Below are 19,552 nucleotides of genomic sequence, written 5' to 3' on the forward strand. Positions count from 1 at the left end.
GGCTACAAGCTGCTCTCAAATGCAGCATTAAGTGAAGTTATGATAGAAGGGAGGCTCTGGGAGTTATCTGGCAATAGCCCTTGGTTACACGATAATGGCTACTAAGTAAAGCGTTTAGGAAGCGGCAGGGTTGATGACAACCGCTTGGTTGTCCTTATAGAGCCGTCTGCACTGTTCCATTCCTAACTGCCGTAACATGAGAGTGTGCAGATGTGATCTTAATGATGTACTACGGTAGGCTAGCCTTAAAAATAGCTAAGTCTTTAATGGATTGTCACTGATTACAACAACTCCTGCAGTGTTGGGCTGTTTGTTGGTGTCATCATCTTCACAGTGTTAAATACTTTAAAGACTGATCCTTCATCCCCAGCGAGCTATGCAGGATTTTAAGCAAGGACCTGTTTGTATTTTGTGCTTGCTGTCACATACAGTAGAGGTGTCAGAGTTTTTCTACGAGTTAAATTTTACCCATTGGCCTAAACCATTGGTTCCCAAGGTTTTGGGGGGGTGCCCCCCCAGAGGGGGCAGCAAGGACTGAGGCACTATTTGTTGCTGTAGGATTTTACATTGGCTATATTGCTTTATGATACAGTAAGCATCCAGGACAGTTAAAATGTTTATTCATTCATTCATTTTCTATACCCAGTTACTTTAGTCAAGGATTTGGGGGTACTGGAGCCTATTTCAGCAGTCATAGAGTGTGAGGTGGGGTACACCTTGGACAGCTTGCGAGTCTACTGCAAAGCCACATATACACAGGCAAACACATACACATCACTCACACCTACACTCAGTTGAACCCTTTAATGGTCAACTGAACCGTTTGATAGAGCAGATTGATATCTACTACATTGTATTGAAAAATCTGAGGATATTAAAGGGTTATAGCGTCCAATTCTCCTAATCTCCATGACGTTGGACGTAGGAGGAAGCCGGAGCACCCGGAGTGAACCCATGCAAACACAGAGAGAACATGCAAACTCCATACAGAAAGGTGCAGGTGGAAAGCGATCCCACAACCTTCTTTCTGTGAGGCAACAGTGCTAACCACTATGCCAGCATACCGTCATATTTATTGATATTTATTTAAAATATTAATTTATTGTAATAAATAATAATATTAATCACCAGTGTAGGGAATGTTCTGCCTGTTGATCCCCTCCCGGTAGTTTTATCAAATCAAATCAGTTTTATTTATATAGCGCCAAATCACAACAAACAGTTGCCCCAAGGTGCTTTATATTGTAAGGCAAGGCCATACAATAATTACGAAAAACCCCAACGGTCAAAACGACCCCCTGTGAGCAAGCACTTGGCGACAGTGGGAAGGAAAAACTCCCTTTTAACAGGAAGAAACCTCCAGCAGAACCAGGCTCAGGGAGGGGCAGTCTTCTGCTGGGACTGGTTGGGGCTGAGGGAGAGAACCAGGAAAAAGACATGCTGTGGAGGGGAGCAGAGATCAATCACTAATGATTAAATGCAGAGTGGTGCATACAGAGCAAAAAGAGAAAGAAACACTCAGTGCATCATGGGAACCCCCCTGCAGTCTAAGTTTATAGCAACTAAGGGATGGTTCAGGGTCACCTGATCCAGCCCTAACTATAAGCTTTAGCAAAAAGGAAAGTTTTAAGCCTAATCATAAAAGTAGAGAGGGTGTCTGTCTCCCTGATCTGAATTGGAAGCTGGTTCCACAGGAGAGGAGCCTGAAAGCTGAAGGCTCTGCCTCCCATTCTACTCTTACAAACCCTAGGAACTACAAGTAAGCCTGCAGTCTGAGAGCGAAGCGCTCTATTGGGGTGATATGGTACTATGAGGTCCCTAAGATAAGATGGGACCTGATTATTCAAAACCTTATAAGTAAGAAGAAGAATTTTAAATTCTGTTCTAGAATTAACAGGAAGCCAATGAAGAGAGGCCAACATGGGTGAGATATGCTCTCTCCTTCTAGTCCCCGTCAGTACTCTAGCTGCAGCATTTTGAATTAACTGAAGGCTTTTCAGGGAACTTTTAGGACAACCTGATAATAATGAATTACAATAGTCCAGCCTAGAGGAAATAAATGCATGAATTAGTTTTTCAGCATCACTCTGAGACAAGACCTTTCTAATTTTAGAGATATTGCGTAAATGCAAAAAAGCAGTCCTACATATTTGTTTAATATGCGCTTTGAGTGACATATCCTGATCAAAAATGACTCCAAGATTTCTCACAGTATTACTAGAGGTCAGGGTAATGCCATCCAGAGTAAGGATCTGGTTAGACACCATGTTTCTAAGATTTGTGGGGCCAAGTACAATAACTTCAGTTTTATCTGAGTTTAAAAGCAGGAAATTAGAGGTCATCCATGTCTTTATGTCTGTAAGACAATCCTGCAGTTTAGCTAATTGGTGTGTGTCCTCTGGCTTCATGGATAGATAAAGCTGGGTATCATCTGCATAACAATGAAAATTTAAGCAATGCTGTCTAATAATACTGCCTAAAACATAAGTTTTATTTTGTGAGCGAACTCAACTGACAGGACATGGACTTCAAAAATCAGATGTTGTGTTGAAAAGAGGCCTACACTGAAGGACAGAGTCAGCTAAGACAGCGCTGGAATCTTGGACCAAAACGTCACATGCACTGTTGTGAACAAGAGCCTTGACATTAAGCTTAAGCTGCTTTTTAAGCCTGCACTCGGCCGACCCCCAAGTAAGCGGGCCCTGCCCTGCTGTGTGAGCTTATGTGACTGGGTGAAGAGTGTTGCGTTTGACATTATATGCGTGTGATGTGATCGCATTGTTATATACAAGCGGTGTGTGTTATATCAAAACTTTGTGATGAATGTATTTGCATCAGCGTGATAAACAAAGAACAGAACATTTCATGGCACCGTCTCAGACAGAGATATGAACAGTGTTGCCACAGTTACTTTGAAAAAGTAATCCAATTACTGATTACTGATTACTCCTTGAAAAAGTAACTCTCTCTAAACATTTTACTTGTCGAAATTATTATTATTTTAAGCAATATTAGTAGTTGTAGTAAAAAACGGCTTCAAAACTGGACCTTTAATCTAGGGCTGTTGTGAGAGGGGCACATTCCTCCCCCACGCCCCCATCCCATCTGGATTCGCCCCTGCTTTGGCGTTTGAGCACAAAGAATGGATAACATTTATTTATGCAGAAAACAGGACCAGATTTACAGGTAAGAAAGTTTTATTGCGTTTTCACATCATGTGGTCCTCAGAAAGAGAGTTTAGGTGCATTTTGTTGGGAAGGTGTCGTAGCATGGACCCACAACAGGGGGCGCAAATGAACGGACAATGAGTAAGCCAAAAGGTAACAATTTAATGTTGTGATAATACACAACTAAATGTGTCGTAATTCTCACAGTCAATAAACACCAGGTGACGTGTGGGCAGGCTCGAAGATAGAAGACGCCCGACGAGAGAGAAGCCGCGTCCCACACGGCCTCCACCACCAACGGTCTGAAGAACACCGGAGCCGCCAAGTCCCGAGTCCCCAGGTGGCCTCTGTCTTCGGCTGTCAACCCTGGTACTGCTGGCAGAAAACAGAAAGATGATGTATGAGTGTGAGTCCGCACACTCAGTAATTTACAGTCCAAACACAGTTGGGAGGGAGCACCTCCACCTCCAAATCACACACACTCGTGCAGCTCCTGGTCAACCACTTATCGGTTTTGGGGTGTGAGGCGAAGCCGTCGCAGTCACACCAAACGCCAAAAATCCCAGATAAGGAATACCAACAGGAAAAACAGCTGCAAAACAGATCAGATTATTATTCGCAATAATCACAGCAGAGAAGTGTACCTTGGTACTGGTAGTCGATTTCTCGGCGGGGAGGTGGAGTTGCAGTCCGGCTTTTATGGTAGTGATGATAACGAGTGACAGCTGGTGCAGAGGATGAGTGACAGCTGTCACTTCTTCTGGGTCTGGCGCCCTCTCGTGCTTGGAGCCCGCACTCCAAGCAGGGCGCCCTCTGGTGGTGGTGGGCCAGCAGTACCTCCTCTTCAGCGGCCCACACAACACATTTGAGTGGAAAATAGTGTTAGTTGTTGACGCGTCGCCGAGGATCAGCTGTTTTTAACGAGACGATACGGAGCAGCTCAGCTCAGAATTCTAAATAAAGGAGGAAAAAAGTATAAAAATGTCTTCGTAAAGCTCAGTGCAGGTGTGCTGATCACCGCGCTTTAAGAGGTGAGGACGAGTCGAGCAGCTGCAAAAAAACCGCGGATGAAAAGCTCACAGCTCACTTAAAGTGGGACGTTCAGTCGATGTTTTTGTCAGTCCATCATCTTTACCCAATTTCTTTCAGAAAATTTATTACCCTTGACCAAGGCAGCGTGTGTCGATCTCAACTTCATCCACAGGCACCCTGCCCAATGCTCCCCGTGGTCAGATTCTGAGTAGGATGGGTTAAATGCAGAGGACAAATTTTGTTGCATTCATATACTTCGTCCGTCATCTTCTATGCAGCTCAAGGTCATTCTCCTTTCTCTGACTTTTTTCAAGATCACAAGTCACTGACAATATAACCAGAAGGTAACCTGTGTTTTTTCATTTGCATTTGTTCATGGTTTGATATAGTCAGGTGCTGTTAAACTTCAATCCCATGTTGCTATTTTGAACCGATGTCTTTTTAGTACAAAATTTACAAACTGTCGAAATGTAAAAAAAAAATAAAAATAAATAATTAAATACAACAGTCAAGTTACAAAATGAAATCATTCATTTGAATATGTTTAAATGGGCATGCTAAAATTTGAATGTTGGACAATTTTATCATCCATCCCCAATGGCTGAATGACATCATGACGTGGAGCCACCATCTTCATACCACCCCACCTGCCACGTATACATAACACGTGTGTGTGTGTGTGTGTGCTGAACTGATAAACTGCTAAAAAAATTAGCAGACGTTACCGCTAACTTTTAGCATTGACTCAGTATACTGTCGGCTACTGAGTTTAAGCACCGCAGGGGCTGCTGGGTAAATTCAAGGCGATTACAAACCCAAAACGAATACATGAAAAATAAATATTAAAAATAAAACCCCAAACACTGTCATCATCTTTATAAAAAGTAAATCGCAGTATTAGAAGTCACAGTTTCTCTCTCTATATTTATAAACTGTTTAAAGCAGACACACTGTCCATTTACGCTACGGGAGGTCATCTCAACAGAACACCAGTTCTGCTGTCATGCTCTGATCGCTTCCTCTGTCTTTTATTATGAAATAATGCTGAATTTATGTGGAAATAATTGTACAAAAGCTTCAGATATCTGTCACTGATATAGATGATGACTGGAGTGCAGTTTTAAGCAGAAACGAGGCAATAATTTGTGAATTGCCGCTGACGCACAGAAATGATGCATGTGTAGTGAAGGCAGGGTGAGTGATCAGGACGGGGAGGGCTGAGCTCCTCACAGCGGCCTGACTGTTGCAGACACACAACAGACAGGAACTAACATGTATGATTTTAGGGTTTAGAAACGTTTTTGATCGTTAAACTTTACTCACTTTGCCAGTAAAAAATGTTAGCCAACTGAAAGTTAGCAGAACTAAATTTAGTGGAAGCTAATTTGTCCGCTGATGGTGTTCAGAGTTAGTTGAAAAGCTAATCCCCTAACAAAAACGTTAGCTTCCCTAATTAGTAGTTAGCAGAACTGTGCCCACCACTGTGTGTGTGTGTGTGTCTGTGTGTGTATATATATACACTCAACAAAAACATAAACGCAACACTTTTGGTTTTGCTCCCATTTTGTATGAGATGAACTAAAAGATCTAAAACTTTTTCCACATACACAATATCACCGTTTCCCTCAAATATTGTTCACAAACCAGTCTAAATCTGTGATAGTGAGCACTTCTCCTTTGCTGAGATAATCCATCCCACCTCACAGGTGTGCCATACCAAGATGCTAATTAGACACCATGATTAGTGCACAGGTGTGCCTTAGACTGTCCACAATAAAAGGCCACTGTGAAAGGTGCAGTTTTGTTTTATTGGGGGGGGATACCAGTCAGTATCTGGTGTGACCACCATTTGCCTCATGCAGTGCAACACATCTCCTTGACATAGAGTTGATCAGGTTGTCAATTGTGGTCTGTGGAATGTTGGTCCACTCCTCTTCAATGGCTGTGCGAAGTTGCTGGATATGGGCAGGAACTGGTACACGCTGTCGTATACGCCGGTCCAGAGCATCCCAAACATGCTCAATGGGTGACATGTCCGGTGAGTATGCTGGCCATGCAAGAACTGGGACATTTTCAGCTTCCAAGAATTGTGTACAGATCCTTGCAACATGGGGCCGTGCATTTTCCTGCTGCAACATGAGGTGATGTTCTTGGATGTATGGCACAACAATGGGCCTCAGGATCTCATCACGGTATCTCTGTGCATTCAAAATGCCATCAATAAAATGCACCTGTGTTCTTCGTCCATAACAGACGCCTGCCCATACCATAACCCCACCGCCACCATGGGCCACTCGATCCACAACATTGACATCAGAAAACCGCTCACCCACACAACGCCACACACGCTGTCTGCCATCCGCCCTGGACAGTGTGAACCGGGATTCATCCGTGAAGAGAACACCTCTCCAACGTGCCAAATGCCAGCGAATGTGAGCATTTGCCCACTCAAGTCGGTTACGACGACGAACTGGAGTCAGGTCGAGACCCTGATGAGGACGAAGAGCATGCAGATGAGCTTCCCTGAGACGGTTTCTGACAGTTTGTGCAGAAATTCTTTGGTTATGCAAACCGATTGTTTCAGCAGCTGTCCGAGTGGCTGGTCTCAGATGATCTTGGAGGTGAACATGTTGGATGTGGAGGTCCTGGGCTGGTGTGGTTACACGTGGTCTGCGGTTGTGAGGCTGGTTGGATGTACTGCCAAATTCCCTGAAACGCCTTTGGAGACGGCTTATGGTAGAGAAATGAACATTCAATACATGAGCAACAGCTCTGGTTGACATTCCTGCTGTCAGCATGCCAATTGCACGCTCCCTCAAATCTTGCGACATCTGTGGCATTGTGCTGTGTGATAAAACTGCACCTTTCAGACTGGCCTTTTATTGTGGGCAGTCTAAGGCACACCTGTGCACTAATCATGGTGTCTAATCAGCATCTTGATATGGCACACCTGTGAGGTGGGATGGATTATCTCAGCAAAGGAGACGTGCTCACTATCACAGATTTAGACTGGTTTATGAACAATATTTGAGGGAAATGGTGATATTGTGTATGTGGAAAAAGTTTGTTGAGTATGTATATACACTCAACAAAAATTTAAACGCAACACTTTTGGTTTTGCTCCCATTTTGTATGAGATGAACTCAAAGATCTAAAACTTTTTCCACATACACAATATCACCATTGTTCTCTTCACGGATGATGCAAAGGAGATGTGTTGCACTGCATGAGGCAAATGGTGGTCACACCAGATACTGACTGGTATCCACCCCCCCCCCCATGAAACAAAACTGCACCTTTTAGAGTGGCCTTTTATTGTGGACAGTCTAAGGCACACCTGTGCACTAATCATGGTGTCTAATCGGCATCTTGGTATGGCACACCTGTGAGATGGGATGGATTATCTCAGCAAAGGAGAAGTGCTCACTATCACAGATTTAGACTGGTTTGTGAACAATATTTGAGGGAAATGGTGATATTGTGTATGTGGAAAAAGTTTTAGATCTTTGAGTTCATCTCATACAAAATGGGAGCAAAACCAAAAGTGTTGCATTTATATTTTTGTTGAGTGTATATATAATATATAGATCCATCCAGCCATCCATTTTCTTCCGCTTTATCCGGAGTCGGGTCGCGGGGGCAGCAGCCCAAGCAAAGCCGCCCAGACCTCCCGATCCACACACACCTCCCCCAGCTCCTCTGGGGGAACCCCAAGGCGTTCCCAAGCCAGCCGAGAGATGTAGTCCCTCCAGCGTGTCCTGGGTCTTCCCCGGGGCCTCCTCCCAGTGGGACGTGCCCGGAACACCTCTCCAACGAGGCGTCCAGGGGGCATCCGGAAAAGATGCCCGAGCCACCTCAACTGACTCCTTTCGACGTGGAGGAGCAGCGGCTTGACTCCGAGCTCCTCCCGAGTGACCGAGCTCCTCACCCTATCTCTAATGGAGCACCCAGCCACCCTGCGGAGGAAACTCATCTCGGCCGCTTCTACTCGCGACCGCGTTCTTTCGGTCATGAGCCAAATCTCATGACCATAGGTGAGGATCGGAACGTAGATCGATCGGTAAATCGAGAGCTTTGCCCCCTTACTCAGCTGTCTCTTCACCACGACGGTCCGATACAGTGACCGCATCACTGCAGACGCTGCACCGATCCGTCTATCGATCTCACGCTCCATCCGTCCCTCACTCGTGAACAAGACCCCAAGATACTTAAACTCCTCCACTTGAGGCAAGGACACTCCACCGACCTGAAGAGGGCAAAGCACCTTTTTCCGGTCGAGAACCATGGCCTCGGATTTGGAGGTGCTGATTTTCATCCCGGACGCTTCACACTCGGCTGCAAACCGCCCCAGTGCACGCTGAAGGTCCTGATTTGACGAAGCCAACAGAACCATATCGTCCGCAAACAGCAGAGACAAGATTCTGTGGTTCCCAAACCAGACCTCCTCTACACCCTGGCTGCACCTAGAAATTCTGTCCATAAAAATAATGAACAGAACCGGTGACAAAGTGCAGCCCTGGCGGAGGCCAAAGTGCACTGGAAACAGGTTTGACTTACTACTGGCAATGTGAACCAAGCTCCTGCTGCAGTCGTACAGGGACCGGATAGCCCTTAGCAAAGGACCCCGGACCCTGTACTCCCGGAGCACTCCCCACAGGGTGCCCTGAGGGACACGGTCGAACGCCTTCTCCAGATGCCCAAAAGACATGTGGACTGGTTGAGCGAACTCCCATGAACCCTCGAGCACCCGATGGAGCGTGTAGAGCTGGTCCAGTGTGCCGCGACCAGGATGAAAACCACACTGCTCCTCCTGAATCCGAGGTTAGGAGGAATAGACCTTACCGGGGAGGCTGAGGAGTGTGATCCCCCTATAGTTGGAACACACCCTCCTATCCCCCTTCTTAAACAGAGGGACCACCACCCCGATCTGCCAATTCAGAGGCACTGTCCCCGATCGCCACGCGATGTTGCAGAGGCATGTCAGCCAAGACAGCCCCACAGCATCCAGAGACTTAAGGTACTCAGGACAGATTTCATCCACCCCAGGAGCCTCTCCACCGAGGAGCTTTCTAACCACCTCGGTGACTTCGGACTGGGTAATGCATGAGTCCGCCTCTGGGTCCCCAGTCTCTGCTTCCTCTTCGGAAGACGTGACGATGGGATTGAGGAGATCCTCGAAGTACTCCTTCCACCGCCCGACAACATCCCCAGTCAGGGTCAACAGCTCCCCACCCGCACCGTAAACAGTGCTGGTGGAGAGCTGCTTCCGCCTCCTGAGGTGTCGGACAGTTTGCCAGAATCTCTTCGAGGCCGACCGATAGTCCTGTCAGCTTAGATAGTCCTGCCGGTACCTGTCAGCTGCCTCTGGGGTCCCACCTACCAACAAAGATAAGTAGGACTCCTTCTTCAGCTTGACGGCATCCCTTACTTCCGGTGTCCACCACCGGGTTCGGGGATTGCCGCCGCGACAGACACCAGAGACCTTGCGACCACAGCTACGAGCAGCCGCATCGACAATGGAAGTGGAGAACATGGTCCACTCGGACTCCATGTCTCCAACCTCCCCCGGGATCTGGGAGAAGCTCTCCCGGAGGTGGGAGTTGAAGACCTCGCTGACAGAGGGTTCCGCCAGTCGTTCCCAGCAGACCCTCACAATAGGTTTGGGCCTGCCAGGTCTGACCGGCTTCCTACCCTCCCAGCCGATCCAACTCACCACCAGGTGGTGATCAGTCGACTGCTCTGCCCCTCTCTTCACTCGAGTGTCTGAGACATGTGGCCGAAGGTCAGATGATACGACTACAAAGTCGATCATCGACCTCCGGCTCAGTATGTCCTGGTGCCACCTGCACTTATGGACACCCTTGTGCTCGAACATGGTGTTCGTGATGGACAAACTGTGACTAGCACAGAAGTCCAACAACTGAACACCACTCGGGTTCAGATCGGGGAGGCCGTGCTTTCCGATCACCCCCCTCCAGGTCTCACTGTCGCCGCCCACGTGGGCGTTGAAATCCCCCAGGAGAACAATGGAGTCCCCAGTAGCGCTATCAACTACCCCTCCCAGGGACTCCAGGAAGGTCGGGTACTCCGCACTGCTGCTCGGCCCGTAGGCCGAGACAACGATGAGAGACCTGTCCCCGACCCGAAGGCATAGGGACGCGACCCTCTCATTCACCGGAGTGAACGCCAACACTTGGCGACTGAGCTGGGGAGCAATAAGCAATGCGACCCCAGCTCTCCACCTCTCCCCGTGGGCGACACCAGAAAAATGAAGCGTCCAGCCCCTTTCGAGGAGTTGGGTACCAGAGCCCAAGCTGTGCGTGGAGGTGAGCCCGACTATCTCTAGTCGGTATCTCTCAACCTCCCGCACAAGCTCAGGCTCCTTCCCCCCAGTGAGGTGACATTCCACGTCCCAACAGCCAGGGGCTGTGAGCATGGACCGGGCTGCCGGGCCACCCGCCCTCGACCGCCACCCAATCCTCTCTGCACCCGACCCCCATCGCCCCCTCTGCAGGTGGTGAACCCACAGGAGGGCGGGCCCACGTCACTCTTTCGGGCTGAGCCCGGCCGGGCCCCATGGGCTAAGGCCCGACCGCCAGGTGCTCGCGCACGAGCCCCAACCCCAGACCTGGCTCCAGGGTGGGGCCCCGGCTCTGCCATACCGGGCGACATCTCGGTCCTTGATCTTTTACCGGTCATGGAGGATATATACAACTCCTGGCAAAAATTATGGAATCACCGGTCTCGGAGGATGTTCATTCAGTTGTTTAATTTTGTAGAAAAAAAGCAGATCACAGACATGACACTAAACTAAAGTCATTTCAAATGGCAACTTTCTGGCTTTAAGAAACACTATAAGAAATCAGGAAAAAAATTGTGGCAGTCAGTAACGGTTACTTTTTTAGACCAAGCAGAGGGAAAAAAAATATGGAATCACTCAATTCTGAGGAAAAAATTATGGAATCATGAAAAACAAAAGAATGCTCCAACACATCACTAGTGTTTTGTTGCACCACCTCTGGCTTTTATAACAGCTTGCAGTCTCTGAGGCATGGACGTAATGAGTGACAAACAGTACTCTTCATCAATCTGGCTCCAACTTTCTATGATTGCTGTTGCCAGATCAGCTTTGCAGGTTGGAGCCTTGTCATGGACCATTTTCTTCAACTTCCACCAAAGATTTTCAATTGGATTAAGATCCGGACTATTTGCAGGCCATGACATTGACCCTATGTGTCTTTTTGCAAGGAATGTTTTCACAGTTTTTGCTCTATGGCAAGATGCATTATCATCTTGAAAAATGATTTCATCATCCCCAAACATCCTTTCAATTAATGGGATAAGAAAAGTGTCCAAAATATCAACGTAAACTTGTGCATTTATTGATAATGTAATGCAGCCATCTCCCCAGTGCCTTTACCTGACATGCGGCCCCATATCATCAGTGACTGTGGAAATTTACATGTTCTCTTCAGGCAGTCATCTTTATAAATCTCATTGGAACGGCACCAGACAAAAGTTCCAGCATCATCACCTTGCCCAATGCAGATTCGAGATTCATCACTGAATATGACTTTCATCCAGTCATCCACAGTCCACGATTGCTTTTCCTTAGCCCATTGTAACCTTGTTTTTTCTGTTTAGGTGTTAATGATGGCTTTCGTTTAGCTTTTCTGTATGTAAATCCCATTTCCTTCAGGCTGTTTCTTACAGTTCGGTCACAGACGTTGACTCCAGTTTCCTCCCATTCGTTTCTCATTTGTTTTGTTGTGCATTTTCGATTTTTGAGACATATTGCTTTAAGTTTTCTGTCTTGACGCTTTGATGTCTTCCTTGGTCTACCAGTATGTTTGCCTTTAACAACCTTCCCATGTTGTTTGTATTTGGTCCAGAGTTTAGACACAGCTGACTGTGAACAACCAACATCTTTTGCAACACTGCGTCATGATGATTTACCCTCTTTTAAGAGTTTGATAATCCTCTCCTTTGTTTCAATTGACATCTCTCATGTTGGAGCCATGGTTCATGTCAGTCCACTTGGTGCAACAGCTCTCCAAGGTGTGATCACTTCTTTTTAGATGCAGACTAACAAGCATATCTGATCTGATGCAGGTGTTAGTTTTGGGGATGAAAATTTACAGGGTGATTCCATAATTTATTCCTCAGAATTGAGTGAGTCCATATTTTTTTCCCTCTGCTTGGTCTAAAAAAGTAACCGTTAGTGACTGCCACAATTATTTTTCCTGATTTCTTATAGTGTTTCTTAAAGCCAGAAACTTGCCATTTGAAATGACTTTAGTTTTGTGTCATGTCTGTGATCTGCTTTTTTTCTACAAAATTAAACAACTGAATGAAGATCCTCCGAGGCCGGTGATTCCATAATTTTTGCCAGGGGTTGTAAAGGGTGTAACCTTACATGTATTTGTATTGAACCGTGATCTCAGAACCGAGGTATGTACCGAACCCTGATTTTTATGTATCGTTACACAAGTCTTTATTTGTATGTGAAACATCTGAGTTGCACTGACTGTGCTAATTGGCTCAGAGTAGCCTGGTGGCCACGGTGGCCCACACCTTGGCATCCAGGCATCCAGTATTAACGCAGTGCACAGAAAAAAATTAATCCAAGATATCAAGAAGAGTTTTCCTGCCTGAAGATACATGGCGATGCCATCATGCCATGCATGGGCTGAAACGAGTCGAGCAGATCGAGCATGCGACAACAGTTTTCCCGCTAAGCACAGAAAAAATTAATCAGACAAATCAAGAAGAGCTCAGCCTTGGGTTGCACTGACATGCAACAGGGGCTCCAGTCCCATAATTTAATTTATGAATAATTTTAAATCAAATCAATTTTATTTATATAGCGCCAAATCACAACAAACAGTTGCCCCAAGGCGCTTTATATTGTAAGGCAAAAGCCATACAATAATTACAGAAAAATCCCAATGGTCAAAACGACCCCCTATGAGCAAGCACTTGGTGACAGTGGGAAGGAAAACTCCCTTTTAACAGAAAGAAACCTCCAGCAGAACCAGGCTCAGGGAGGGGCAGTCTTCTGCTGGGACTGGTTGGGGCTGAGGGGAGAGAATCAGGAAAAAGACATGCTGTGGAAGAGAGCAAAGATCAATCACTAATGATTAAATGCAGAGTGGTGCATACAGAGCAAAAAGAGGTGAATAAAAAGAAACACTGGGTGCATCATGGGAAACCCCACAGCAGTCTAAGTCTATAGCAGCATAACTAAGGGATGGTTCAGGGTCAGCTGATCCAACCGTAACTTTAAGCTTTTTCAAAAAGGAAAGTTTTACCCTTAATCTTAAAAGTAGAGAGGGTGTCTGTCTCCCTGATCTGAATTGGGAGCTGGTTCCACAGGAGAGGAGCCTGAAAGCTGAAGGCTCTGCCTCCCATTCTACTCTTACAAACCCTAGAAACTACAAGTAAGCCTGCAGTCTGAGAGCGAAGCGCTCTATTGGGGTGATATGGTACTATGAGGTCCCTAAGATAAGATGGGACCTGATTATTCAAAACCTTATAAGTAAGAAGAAGAATTTTAAATTCTGTTCTGGAATTAACAGGGAGCCAGTGAAGAGAGGCCAATATGGGTGAGATATGCTCTCTCCTTCTAGTCCCCGTCAGTACTCTAGCTGCAGCATTTTGAATTAACTGAAGGCTTTTCAGGGAACTTTTAGGACAACCTGATAATAATGAATTACAATAGTCCAGCCTAGAGGAAATAAATGGATGAATTAGCTTTTCAGCATCACTCTGAGACAAGACCTTTCTAATTTTAGAGATATTGCGCAAATGCAAAAAAGCAGTCCTACATATTTGCTTAATATGCGCATTGAAGGACATATCCTGATCAAAAATGACTCCAAGATTTCTCACAGTATTACTGGAGGACAGGGTAATGCCATCCAGAGTAAGGATGTGGTTAGACACCATGTTTCTAAAGCCTCGGTCCCACCGAATAATGAAGGCTGAAGAAGGAGCCACGCATGGGTGTGGGGTGATTATTTGAAGAATGACCCGCGTTTTCATCATAACACGTATCCACTATGAAGGTGCCACTATGTGCCTCTCTGTACCCCGCATGTGCCACGTAGCAGCCTCTAGTGAGCCACGACCAACCTGTCATTACAGCCTCGAATGGCTCACATCAGCCACACTAAGCCACGTAGTGCCATGATAGCGCCATGATAGCGCCATGATAACGACATGTTGGCGCACGTTTAGGCATGAGTTTGGTCCAAACCTCCAGCCCTCCCACACCTGGTCCCTTCAAAGTGTGGGTTTTCAATTCACAGATTCACAGCAGCATTTAAAGATGTCCCTTCTTTTTTTTTTAACGCAGTCTAAAAATAGACACTCCATCACAGTTCCGCAGTAGTGCGCTGTGTGCCAGGCTGCAGTCCACCTGTAATGCACCAGACCAGCTAGACCCGAACCACGGGTTCCTGGAGAGCCGCCTCTGTGCTCCTCGCTGGCTCTGCGGCTCTCTGGCTTGTTTTTTTTGCGGCTTTAAACACACAAAACTTTATGTTTGTCCGTTTATTTCTGCAAAATCGCTCTTTTGCACGCGCGCTGTTGTTGTCCTTTCATGGACAGCCGCCTCTCTGCTCTTTCTGGCTTCCTTTCCATCCGTGGCTTGCTGGCTTTATTTTTTCCCTGGCTTTAAGCGCATTCATTTTTACATCGTGATTCCACTTTTGACTTTGTGTTCGTCTGTTTATTTCTGCAAAAGTGCTCTTTTGCGCGTGGTGCCGTTCTGCATACAGAATGAAGTGGCTGTTTTATTATATACACCTGTGGATCATTTTCAATATATATATTTCTTTATTTCTTCCGCAGCTTACAAGTCACCATGATACAACTTTTAACTTTGTGTTATGTCTTCAATGTCGGTCTTTTGCGCGCTCTCCACCTGTGTTGCCGCACAGCTCCTGCTCTTAGCTGCTCCACTGGAGTTATTATCTTCCATGGCTTTAAACACACATCCACTTTCACGCAGTCACCCAAATTTTAAATTTGTGTTCGGCCAATATTGACTGAAATATCACTCTTTTTGAGCTGGCGTTCTGCCTAAATGCTCGTTTGAAGCGTGATGAGGAGTCACTACTGCCTCAGCGCGCACACACAGCAGAGCTCATGTGATACATTAATTCCAGAAGTGATTACAGGTATTTTCGGCATCCAAGGTTTGACAGAAAATGATTAATCCGCTACAAAATAATTATTTTATATAGAGTCCAGCGCACAGAGCAGGTGGAATTTGGTGCGCAAAGAGGAGACCCGCTGCAAAAATAGCCTCTCAGGTCCTGCCTCAGTGCGCACACACAGTGATCCATTAACAAGATATTAAATCAGCATACTTTTACACACAACAGACATCAACATACAGACACACTTTTATAGCAAGGAACTGTTTTATCAAGCTATAAAAACATTAAAAATAATTACCTTAAGCTGTTCAAAATACATCCCACGTGGAGCAGGAAAGAGAGGAAAAAAAAGTGTCCAGATGAAACAGTCCTCTGTGATGCCAGAAGTGATTAGAAGTGTTTTCAACATCCAAGGCTTGGCAGAAAATGATTAATCCACTACAAAATATAGTCCAGCACACATAGCAGGTGCAATTGTGTGCGCAAGAGGATGAGCCGCTCCAAAAATAGCCTCTCAGGTCCTGCGAAGGTGCCAGGCGCACGGATAATGGACTTTTTGCAGATTTGTAAGCACCACGCAAATGCGTCTAAGCCGTCGCAGTAACTCGAACACAAACTGCGCCACGCTGTTGTTGCTAAATTTTGAACATCTTGAAATTAGCGCCACGCTCAGAGAGGAGCCTCGTTAACTGAAGATAATGCCTCTAAGAGCCACTCTGAGCCACTATAATGCCACGATAGCTCGCGAAACAAAAAAAAAAACAGGGTGCGTGGCTCCTGCTTCATTCCTTCTTCACTCGGTGGGACCGAGGCTTAAGATTTGTGGGGCCAAGTACAATAACTTCAGTTTTATCTGAATTTAAAAGCAGGAAATTAGAGCTCATCCATGTCTTTATGTCTGTAACACATTCCTGCAGTTTAACTGTTGGCATTGTGAATTTCCAATTAAGTAGACATGACCAAACCGTATAGAACACTAAACTAAATTGTATCAGATGTACTGCTATTTCTTAAATGCAAAATGTCTGATTGGACAAATATCTAGAGAAAAGTATAATCATTCTTATTTTGATCTGTTTTTTTTTTTTCTTTTCTTTTCTTTTCACTGTAGCCAATAATTATAGACTGTAGACAATAATTATCAACAGTTAATAAAACTGGAAAATCGCTAAGAACATGTATGAAAGTATGTCCCTTCTGCTGCTCCCTTGTTTGCACTCAGGGTCGCCACAGCAAATCCAAGGTGGATCTGCATGTTGAATTGGCACAGTTTTATGCCAGATGCCCTTCCTGACGCTACTCCACATTACATGGAGAAATGTGGCAGGGGTGGGATTTGAACCCAGAACCTTCTGAACTGAAATCAAGTGCATTAACCACTTGGCCACCACCCCTAGCTAGCAAGATGTATAAACCTCCCAAAAGAACTCCCCTAAGACTGTTCGGTTTTGGACTGTAGTCTTTAAGAAACGAATAATTATGTGGAAAATCTGCAAATGTTATTTCTCACCTGACAGCAGTCTTCTGTGCTGTTTCCTTTGTCTTTCCCTCAGGTATTTTGGAGACCAAGCGCCTGGAGATTGTCAAATCAAATGGTACTATTGACCAGGTGCTTGGCAATGTTATCTACCATGCTGCACCTTTACCCATATGGTGGCAATTGCCTCAGTATGTGCTGATAGGAATCAGCGAAATCTTTGCAAGCATTTCAGGTACTGTACAGTAGTTTCTTGTCTCTTGTGGAATGTGAAAAGCTTATTTTGCACTATTTTCTTTCGACTGCAGGCATGATGCACAATTAGCACAGACTGCAAACAGCATGATCCAGTATATTGAGCATATGTGTTGTGTGTTTGAATTATTTGAGGTGGCCTAATTTGCATTTTCACCGAGCCATTCAGTTTGGATGCCAGCCAAATGGCGTGCACATTCTTTTAAGTCGAATGCAATGAAGAGTGGCCAAGAAGATTACTAGTTTGGAATAGCCAGACTACAGATTTTTTAATCAAATATTTATCTTATTAATCTTATTTATTTATATTTATCTTATTTATTTATTTTAGATATTCAGATTTTTCCCTAATTAATAATGAACTATAGGTAATTATTAAAAATACTGCAGTCAAAGAAGAAAGTGATGACAGATGTATGTACTTCAACAATCGAAAATAAGAATAAGCAACATACACATATGGACCCGGCTTTGACCGTCCTCTCAATTTTCAATGGGTTTTCCATCCAGCAGCTACCAGTGTTCACCAGGTGGCACCACAGAACGCGATATGTTTCTTTTCATGCAGAAACCAGGATAATGTTCAAAGCAGTGTTTCAGTAATTTGCAGGACAGACGAAAGCACATCCCTAACCACTAGAGTGGTCCTCTACAGTATGCCAAAAAATAAAATGTCACTTTCTTGAGGTGCTTCCAGACAAAATTGTTCATCTTGATGAGAAAATGTTTTGCGCAGCATTTTATTTTGATACGACTATTCTAACCACCACCGCACGCTGGGTGAAAGTTGCAGTGGTTGAGCATATTAGCACAAACCAGCAGTAGTAACGTACCTGTTCACAAATGAAATACAAATTGAAACAACCATCCTTTCTCCTTTAAATGACCATACAGGAAAGATAAAAAGTATTACATGTCACTGTCCACCTATTTGGTCAAGACAAACAGTCATGAGGAGTGGCGTTTGGTTCCGATTTTTTTTTGCCTCCGGGAACTGACGTCGATGTCACTCAACAACTTGCAGCAGGTATTGGTGCTGCTGTTCATCCTTCGCTAGGATCTGACTGTAATCCTGGATAAGTGCAACTCCTCGCTCAGCAAAATCATTGACAGCAGCAATGTTATCCAAGACCTGCTGTGACCACTGGAATGACGGGTCATCCTCTTACTCTGAGGGGTCCTTGATGAGGAAGTTGATGTTGATGTTGAATGCCTCAAAATGTGACCTGAGGCAGATGTAACAAAATCTGCCACTAATGAACTAATGTATCAGTCCATAAATCAAAATGTCACAAATAAACAGGGGCCGGGCGACGGTGGTTAATATTTTCCAAATCTCATGAAATTTCACCCAATTTATTTTTATGCCTAAAGGAACCAAAAAAATGAAGAACCACCTTGAAAAAGTTGAAGTTAGTTTTTCAGGACCACCCTACTAACCACACATTCTAGCCACAATTTAATTACAGTTTTACGTTCCTATTCTTTCGTGCATTTCAGCCTTTATTGTGATGTATTCCTTTTAATGCACATTCCAGGACAATGTTTTAAATGTAAAAGTTTTCTAACATTGTCCTCAACTACTCGTTCTATCGAATCTTTCAGTCTGGCTTTACTTTTCCATTCTGGTGTACGTATATATTGTTTGTATTTGTCCACTAACTGGACAACTCTGTTCAGTTGCTCGCTTACCTCTGCTTGTTAGCTGACACTTTGAGGGGTGGAACAAATACCTTTAGGTGTCTGTAAGCCTGAATGCACAAAAATGTTCTACTTACTTAAATATTTCAAGTTTGTGTAAGTTGGAATATTTAAGTAAGCAGAACATTTTTTTAAGAGTTTGGGTTTACACTACTTAATCTGTATGATTAATTTGTGCATTTTACAGTGTATGGTTGCTACCTGGTACATCAAGGTTCACCACAAACGAGTCAGTTCATCTTCATTTGGCAAGTTACAAGATGATAACATTCATTGTTTTTGAGTCACACACCTGGCTGGAATGGACAAACTCACAAACATTCTCATTTTAAACAATTTAAGTGACCTGTGCACTATGAATTTCAGTTTATGAAGTGCATCATGGCATTGTACAATACAAAGCAATGTTGATGTACTGGTGATTTCTAAGAAGAAAGAATGCCAATGTCTACTTCTGATTTTTGCTCCTTATAGACCCTGAGCTACAGTACATGGCACTGGTTCCCAGTTTGGTTGCTTCCTGATTGTTTCCTCTGTGAGAGCATCCAGCGAGGCTAGCTCACACATTATTTAATGTCCCAGTTAGCAACACAAAGTGGCCCTCAAAATGTAGGAAATAGTGTTTCAAAGGGTTAATTCTGCTGGGGGGGGATGCCCCCAGACCCTCCTACAATACTCGTCATGCGGCTATACCCTACTAAGTTCCCCCATGCTGTGAAAAAATCCTGGTGAGAACCCTTGCCTGGTTCAAATTT

The 19,552-nt window shown here is 44.8% G+C and overlaps 1 protein-coding gene across 1 annotated transcript in view; it reads left to right on the plus strand.

The window, feature by feature from the left end:
- The window catches only part of slc15a4 (solute carrier family 15 member 4), a 221,958-nt gene that overhangs the window by 67,084 nt on the left and 135,322 nt on the right, over positions 1-19,552 (plus strand). Inside the window, exon 7 of the mRNA XM_034169758.1 lies at positions 16,918-17,076. Coding sequence (XP_034025649.1) covers positions 16,918-17,076 — 159 coding nt within the window. The remainder of the gene's footprint in view (positions 1-16,917; positions 17,077-19,552) is intronic.

This window comes from Thalassophryne amazonica, chromosome 5 (assembly GCF_902500255.1).
Source record: "Thalassophryne amazonica chromosome 5, fThaAma1.1, whole genome shotgun sequence".
Lineage (NCBI taxonomy): Eukaryota > Metazoa > Chordata > Actinopteri > Batrachoidiformes > Batrachoididae > Thalassophryne > Thalassophryne amazonica.